The 7,792-nt window shown below is 55.0% G+C and overlaps 1 protein-coding gene across 1 annotated transcript; it reads left to right on the forward strand.

Moving 5' to 3' along the window:
- Nucleotides 1-289: 289 nt before the first annotated feature.
- BSND (barttin CLCNK type accessory subunit beta) lies at nucleotides 290-7,511 on the forward strand (the record flags this gene model as incomplete). The annotated part of the gene is made up of 4 exons (XM_084243922.1): nucleotides 290-466; nucleotides 4,901-4,995; nucleotides 6,281-6,550; nucleotides 7,103-7,511. 4 exons carry the CDS (start codon nucleotides 290-292, stop codon nucleotides 7,509-7,511), a joined length of 951 nt encoding a protein of 316 aa, XP_084100048.1.
- Between the last annotated feature and the right edge of the window lie 281 nt (nucleotides 7,512-7,792).

Below are 7,792 nucleotides of genomic sequence, written 5' to 3' on the forward strand. Positions count from 1 at the left end.
ACACACACACATACACACTCCCGGAGGGCCCAGAGGGAAGGTGAGAGGGAGTGAAAGTGAGTGGACGGGGGCACTGGCCATCCGAGCGGAACTCCTCCAGCACTGGTGAGCTGGTGCACCCAGGGACTGCAGCCAGGGCTCGGGGCAGCCTGCCCCCCTTGGACCCTAAGCCCTGCTCAGCTGTGACTCTGAGCATCACCCGGACAGCTGTGAGTGTGTGCAGGTATCTGCCTGGTTCGCTGGCGCCCCCTCTGCGGGCAGTGCACACAGGGGACCTGGCCCGGCAGCCATGGCTGACGAGAAGACCTTCCGCATCGGCTTCATCGTGCTGGGACTCTTCCTGCTGGCCCTGGGCACCTTCCTCATGAGCCACGACCGGCCCCAGGTCTACGGCACCTTCTACGCCATGGGCAGTGTCATGGTGATCGGGGGCATCATCTGGAGCATGTGCCAGTGCTACCCCAAGGTAGGTAGTGGTGGGGGTCGCTGGGGGGCCCGGCTTCAGAAGCACCTGGGGCCGTGCCCCCGTTCCAGACATCAGTGCCCTCACCCAATCATTCAGCTTTTCATCCTCTCCTTCTCGTCCTTGCCTTCTCATGCCCATGTTTCTTCTGTCTCCTGATTGTCCACCCCTCCAACCTCCACCCTCCACCCCTCCACCCTCCACCTCTCCATCCTTCGCTCCCTCCTCCTTCCTTCCCTCCCTCCTTCCCTCTCTCCCTTATCATAAGGATTGATCTGAAGCCCCTGAAGGAGTTGAAGCCCTGAACTGGGCACCATGGGGAAGGCATGGTGAAACCCAACCCATAGTCCACATGCCAAGTTCCTGAGTGTTTGGAGCCTGCAACTCCTGGCGCAGCCCAGCCCCTGCCTGAACCTTTTGGTACCTCCTGGAGGTCCATTTTGTGGTGGGGAAGCTGGAGGCTCGGGAAGCTGAGGTCTCCCAGCTCTAATGTGCCAGCGCTGGGCCGGAGCTCACAACCCTCCTCGGAAGGGCTGCTGAGGAGCATGTGGGAGGGCCGGGGCTGGCTGTAAGCTTGTTGGCCTGCCTGGGCTCTGTCTGTCGTAGTGTTGATGCCTCCCAGCCTTGCTAGTGATGGGAAGAGCACTAGTTTGGGAGCCCGGAGTTCTAGTGTTGGTTCTCTCTTAAACTCCCTGTGTGGTCCTTGTCTTTCTGAGTCTCAGTTTCTTTCATCTGCAAAACGGCGCTCCAAGCCCCTGTTTCTCCCAGCCTCACGTAGTTATTGTGAAGTTAGAGAAGAAATGGATATTGGCATGCTTTGTAAACTGTAGAGGGCTCTATTTAGGTGAGGGGTTGCGCCCTTACCTAGATTGATCCTCTGAACTACTCTGTGGGATGGGCATGTCAGGAGTTGTAATCCTTCTATGCCCAGAGAGGTTGAGTGACTTTTTCATGGTCACGCAGCAGGTGAGAGGCTGAACCAGGGAGACAAGGAGAGAGGTGTGGGTTCTAGGTTGGGCTCTGCCTCTGCCTGGGAGACTTTGGTCAAACTACTTCCTTCTCTGAGCACTAATTTCTACATTTGTACAGTGTGAGTCAGAAACGGGGGTGGCAGAGGGGGTACTATAAGGGCCTGCTGGTCCTGACGTCTAGTGGTCTGCAGACCCCTCTTCACCTCTAGCCTGAGTAGCTGTGTTGGGGGTTCAGGGAGGAGGGAGGAGGTTCCTGGGGCCTGGGCCTGCCTTCCCAGCCCTGCCCCCTCAGTGGGCAGCTCCAGGCTCTGGGCGCTTTCGGTGCTGAGGCGGTCTAGGCTGGTTTGTGGCCATTTACTGAGCAGTTTACAGTCAACTTGCTTCTGTCTGTACAGTGCCCTGAGTGGAGGTCACTGGGTGAAGAGGGGCCGAGTCACCCATCACAAACACCATTGACATCCTCTTTGCAGGAGCTGGCTGGGCCCTGGGGGCCAGCAAGGGGGCCACAGCAGGGAGGACGTGAGGGAGTGTCCTTGCTGCCCCTCCCTCTTTCCCAGCAGTGGCTCTGGGGTGGTGGGCAGAATGACTGGGTGGCAGGGAGATGAGGGAGAGCGTGCACAGGGGTACTGCTGGGCATTAATGAGTAACTGTTGATAGATCCACGTGTTCAGTGCTGTGGCGGCACGGCAGGGTGGAAACCACATACACTTTAATGTCCACCAGACCCAGATCTCTATCCCTTCTCCCTCATGCCCCACTTCTGTGACCTTGGCTGAGGGAGCCCCCTGCCTCTCAGAGGGAGACTCATGGCTGAGTAGGAGGGGCCAGTAGGGTCTGTTTGTGGGGACCTGGTGTGGTGTCTGACAAGGAGCCCGCTGGAGGGCACTGCTCAGGGGTTGGTGGCTGTGGCATGGGGGGTTTGTGCGGGTCTGTGCAGGCGAGAGTGTTTCAGGGTCAGGGGCTTCATGAATGGGTATACTGAGGAAAGTGTGTCATAGGCCAGGAGTGCGCTACAGGGTAAGTCCCCCTCTCCCCTCTCTGGGTCCTCCCCTGGCTCTTAGCGCCTCCCGGTGCCTGACAAATGGGAGTTATCTGGATGGAAAGAAATATAAATATAAGCCCCCAGGTTCATTCTCTAGCACCTGCACCAAAAAAGAAAAGAAATAGAAGGGAATGGAATTAGCCATTAAGATGTGGGGCTAACGGATACCAGCCAGCCCTGGTAGCAATACCAACATGAGTCACATCCTGCCTGTTTTTGAGGGGCTGGTGTCTCATGGGGGAAACAATTTTCTGCTTGACAGGGAGGGAGTAGGCATCACAGAGGAGATGAGCTGGGATGTGTAGGCTAAGTAGAAGTTCACCAGACAGAGAAGAATGGGAAGACATTCCAGACAGGAGGAATAGCATGACCAAAGGCCTGAGGTGCAGGAGCAAGGCAGGTGGGTCAGATGGTAGCTGGAAGGTGGGGGAGGAAGAGAGTGGAGAGGGAGCGGGACTCAGCTCTGGGGGCCTGGGATACCAGGCTGAGGAATTTGGGCCTTATCCTTTAGTTGATGGGACCAGAGGGGGATGTGACTGTCTTTACTATTCAGGAAAGTTCAAGAAAGCTGACATCAGGGAGGAGGGAAGTGCCAGCCTGGCAGGGGAAGCCCTTCCCTGGTCCAGGTGAAAGAAGGTGGTCTCCTGGGCTAAGGCACAATTTGAACCCAAGACTGTAGGAACTGAGAAGACATTTCCAGTTCATCAGACATATGATGACCTGTGCTGTGCTGGACATGGCCCTGGCACGTCCTCCCAGCCTATCTCATTGAATCTTTGAAGTAGACTTGATCAGATTTAGTGGCCACCTGGGCCTGCTAATTCTCCTAGGGCTTCCATTGCTTCTGGATGAAGTTTGAACTCCTGAGTCCAGCATTCTGGCATCTTTATGGTTTGCTCTCCCCTCCCTCCCTTCAATTCTTCCTGTCCTTCTCTCTTTGAAGGACTTGTTCTAAGATACCCCAGGCTCTCCTCCTGACTTTTCACATTGCCTATAACGATGGTGACGATGGTGATGGTGATGGAATGATGATGTTAATGGTGATGACGATGATGATGGTGGTAATGATGATGATGGTGGTAATGACACAGTGAATACAGTGGTGATACAGTGAACATGGTGATAGTGATACAGCGATATTGGTGGTGATAGTGGTGATAGTGATATAGGTGGTGGTGGTGACGGTAATAATGATCATGATGAGGGGGAGAAGGTGGATGGTGACTGGACCATGAGATAATGAGCAGAGGAAGAGACAGCTTTCAGGAAGCCCAGAGTTCCAGCAAACAATTGCAAAACATCCTTAATGACCGTAGAAGATGTCCAGGCCCTGCCTTATTTACAGATATTTGGGGGAAGCTTGCCCCCCACATGAGTTCTAAGAATGTCTCCATCCATCATCCCCTTCTTGTAAGCATGGCAGCTTTTCTGGAGGAACAAGTGTCTTTTACTCTCTGTACTCTATCGGAAGGCTAAAAGGAGGATTTTCTCTTTGAAAGTGGCATAGTACAATATTTGTTGAATAAATTTGCAGTGGAGAGATGACTCAGAGATGTCAGGTAACTTCATTCTCAATAGTATCGAGTTGTAACTTACTGAGCAGCTACTATGTGCCAGCAGCTACTGTACTGGGGACTCCTTATATATCACCTCATATCAACCCCAGGCATCACTAACCCAATTTTTTAAAAAATGTGATAAAATGCACACACTTGGGTTGCTTCTACTTGTCCATCGTGACCAGTGCTGCAAATATCTCTTTAAGGCTAACCCCTTTGTACAGAGCACAGAGGATCTGGGAAGAGAGATGATTTGCCGAAGGAGGGATTCCCACCCAGTCTCCGGGACCCCAGTGCAGGGTTCCTACCTCACCCCACTGTCTCCTTTATGATTCCCCCACACACACACACACCAGGTGCCCACCCCATAGTGTTGCACTTTCAGGGACCTCTTGACCCCAGAGAGCCTGGGGCAACCCAGACATGCAATTCTCTATCCTGCATTGCAGCCTCCATGCCAAGAAGCACATGACAAGGAGCTACTTTCCACTCATTCTCTAGACGTGATTAAGTTCCTGCTCTGCACCCGGCATGGTTGGACTCTGGGTGAGGAAGGGAATTAACAAAATGTCAGCACCTTCAGGGAAGGTTTGACTCTTCCACTCACTGTTGCCCCCTAGTGCCTAGAAGAGTGCCAGGTGTATAGCAGATGCTCAGTGAAGATGGGTGAATGAAGAGTCAGGAGAGCAGGACCCCTGAGATCCAACCATCCTCTGTCACTGGGCCCCCAGCAGTCCCCTCCTGTTGGAGACCCCCTCTGGTTGGTTCTCTCCCAGGGTTCAGCCGATGCTCAGGAAAGGAGGTGGGAAGAGCGGCCAAGGGCGTGTGCCAGCAGCCACAGAACAGCTTCCCCTTCGTCCTGCAGATCACCTTCATACCTGCTGATTCCGACTTCCAAGGCATCCTGTCCCCGAAGGCGATGGGCCTGCTGGAGAACGGGCTTGCTGCAGAGATGAAGAGGTAGGTGCCAGGCCCAGTGGGGCAGGAGGGAGGGCTTCAGGGAGCATTGAGTCAGGTAATAGAAGCCAAGTGCCAAGAACAGAGCCTAGTGCACAGCGGGCCTTCTGCAGGTGTGCATCGTCATCACTAAGAGCGTGAGATGCACCAGAGATCATCTCAGGAGTTTTGCACCCATTTTCTCCATTAGTCCTCATAGGAACCTTGCATGTGTGTTGGGGTAGGGGGGCATGTCAGACCCTGATGCAGACATGGAAACTGAGTGTCCAGAAGTGCATTCATAAGCTCCAAACCTTATAGGAATCAATGATGCATCAGAGCAGATCTGCCTTTCTCCCTGGAGGTGCCAAGCCCTACTCAGCAGAACAGGGCCGAGGACTCGAGTCCTGGAGAGGCCATGGGACTGTTGTCTCTCAGGTTGGGACTCTATGGTCAGAAGGCTGGGCTGCAGGTCCAGAGTCTGGCAGGGGCTCTGAGGTTCGCTCTACTTTGCTTGGGGGAGGAGGTGGTGATGGTATTTCTGTTCCTGGGATATGGGTGACCAGATGTCTGAGGGGCGAATGACAGATAGACCCTGAGTGGGTGTCAGGACTGGTCACATGGAGAGAGCCCCATGACAGAGTTGGGGCTCAGGCTGCCCCTCACCTGGACTCCTCCCTGTTGTTCCTCTGTCCCAGGCAGGGAAGCCACTTTACAGAGGGACTGTGGGAGCAAGAGAGAACCCGTTGGCTGGGGTCCTAGCATCACCACACCCTGGACAGCCAGCAAAGTCTCCATGCCTCAGTTTCCTCCCAATATCTCCCAGAGTTATGGAGAGGTCTAGAGGAGCTTACTGACAGCCTGGACCGCAGGGAGCGCTCAGTAGCTGGGCTTTCCCTGCTGATGTGTCTCCCTGCAAAATAGGGACCCTCACTCTGCTTCAAGGACTTATTAAAAATAAACAGGATTACAAATATTAACCTACTGGTCCCCAAGGACATAGAATTTAGAACCCAACAAACTCAGCATGTGAACTGGGCTTCCTTGCATGATTGCACCCTAGGGGTTCACTTTGGAGAGACAGAATGACAGGAACACTGGACTGAGAGTGACTGGTACCACTTAGCTCACCTCGCTGAGCCCCAGCCTCCTCATCCATGACTAGGGTACAGTAATGGCCCCAAAGGCTTCTTGGAGATCAGGGACCCAGAGGCCCAGAGCAGGCAGGGCGGAGGACCACATTGATATCTGTTGAGTGAATCTTTGCCCACCTGCCTGTTCTTTCTCCCGCTGTGCTGTGCCCCCCCAGCCCCCAGCCCCCCTACGTCAGGCTCTGGGAGGACGCTGCCTATGATCAGAGCCTGCCCGACTTCAGCCACATCCGGATGAAGGTCATGGCCTACAGTGAGGACCCCCACCCCCTGCTGGCCCCCGAACCCGGGAGCTTGCAGCCAGGAGTCAGTGAGGAAGGGGAAGGTGGCCCTCCAGACGCTCAGGCCTGCGTGGAGGCTGCAGTGGTGGTCCACAGGGGCTTGGATGAAGACGCGAGAGAAAGAAACCCAACTCAGAACAGGCCCAGGTAAGGCACAGAGCACAGGAGAGGGGGTGCTGCTCACTTCCAGGGGGACGGGGTGTGAGCCACTGTGGGGTGGCTGGGGACATTTGGTAATGAGAGGGGCTGGAGGGGAAGCAGGTGTAGCAGACACATGTGCTTGGTTCCTGACCCAGCTCCTTTGCCGTGTAACCTGGGCAAGTCAGGTGCTGGCAGGAAGTGGGTCCCCTGTGCTATTGGCAGAATGAGTGAACACATGGGACAGCTGGGAATGGCACAGGGTGGGAGTGACCTGCCCGAGGCCACAGAGCACATCAGCAGAGCCTGGATTTGAATCCAGGCCCCAGAGATTCACAAAATGCTTTCAGAGAGTCCAGGCCTCATCGTATCTGCCACTTAGGAGCATTGAGCTCTCTCGGTGCTCATGATAGTCCCTGAGGGAGGAGTGTTCCCAGATGGGGAACTGAGGCTCAGACACATTAACTCACCTGCCTCAGGCCTTGTGGCCAGTGGTCGGGATTTGGAGCCAGGCAGTCTGACTCAGTGCTCACCTCATTCTTTCTGTCTTTACCCCTGCAGCTCTCTGGCCTGTCCCCAGGATCTTGCACCCTTGGCTTCCTTCCAAGATGACCTGGACATGGACTCCAGTGAGAGCAGCAGCCCCAACACATCTCCACCTGAATCCCACCCCCAACCTGGGGAATCCTGGGTCTGCAGGTGCCGGCTGGACCGCTACCAGGACTTTGCCCTGATTGATGCCCCTGTGTTGGAGAATGAGCCTTTAGAGGGGCAGCGGCAGGAGGCAGCCCTGCCCAGCTACTGGCAGCGGTCCCCGAGGACAAAGGAGAAGCAGGAAGAGGAGGCTTCAGACTCAGGCGAGGGAGAGCCAGAGCAGGAAGAGGAAGACTTGTACTATGGGCTTCCGGATGGCCCCGGGGACCCCCTCCCGGACAAGGAACTGGAATTTGAGCCTGATGCCCAGGGCTGAGACAGCTCTGCCTCCTGGGTTCTAGTCCGGCCCTATTGCTGACACCCATGTGACCTCGTAGCCCTTTCTGGGAAAGGGAGCTATATGGCGTTCAAATGAACCCCAGAACATTTTGAGAACTGCAAAGAAATGCACAGGGAGGGGCTGACTGCTGTCGAGGGGTCATGGCCATTCCAACTGGTCATCCTCTTTGGTGAAGCTCTGAAGGCAAAATGATTTACTGAGAAGAATTACAACAGCCAGGGCCCTCCAGAGCCCTTTCTGCCTCCTTATGAAGCTGG

Source organism: Talpa europaea (genome assembly GCF_964194135.1).
Source record: "Talpa europaea genome assembly, chromosome: 9".
Lineage (NCBI taxonomy): Eukaryota > Metazoa > Chordata > Mammalia > Eulipotyphla > Talpidae > Talpa > Talpa europaea.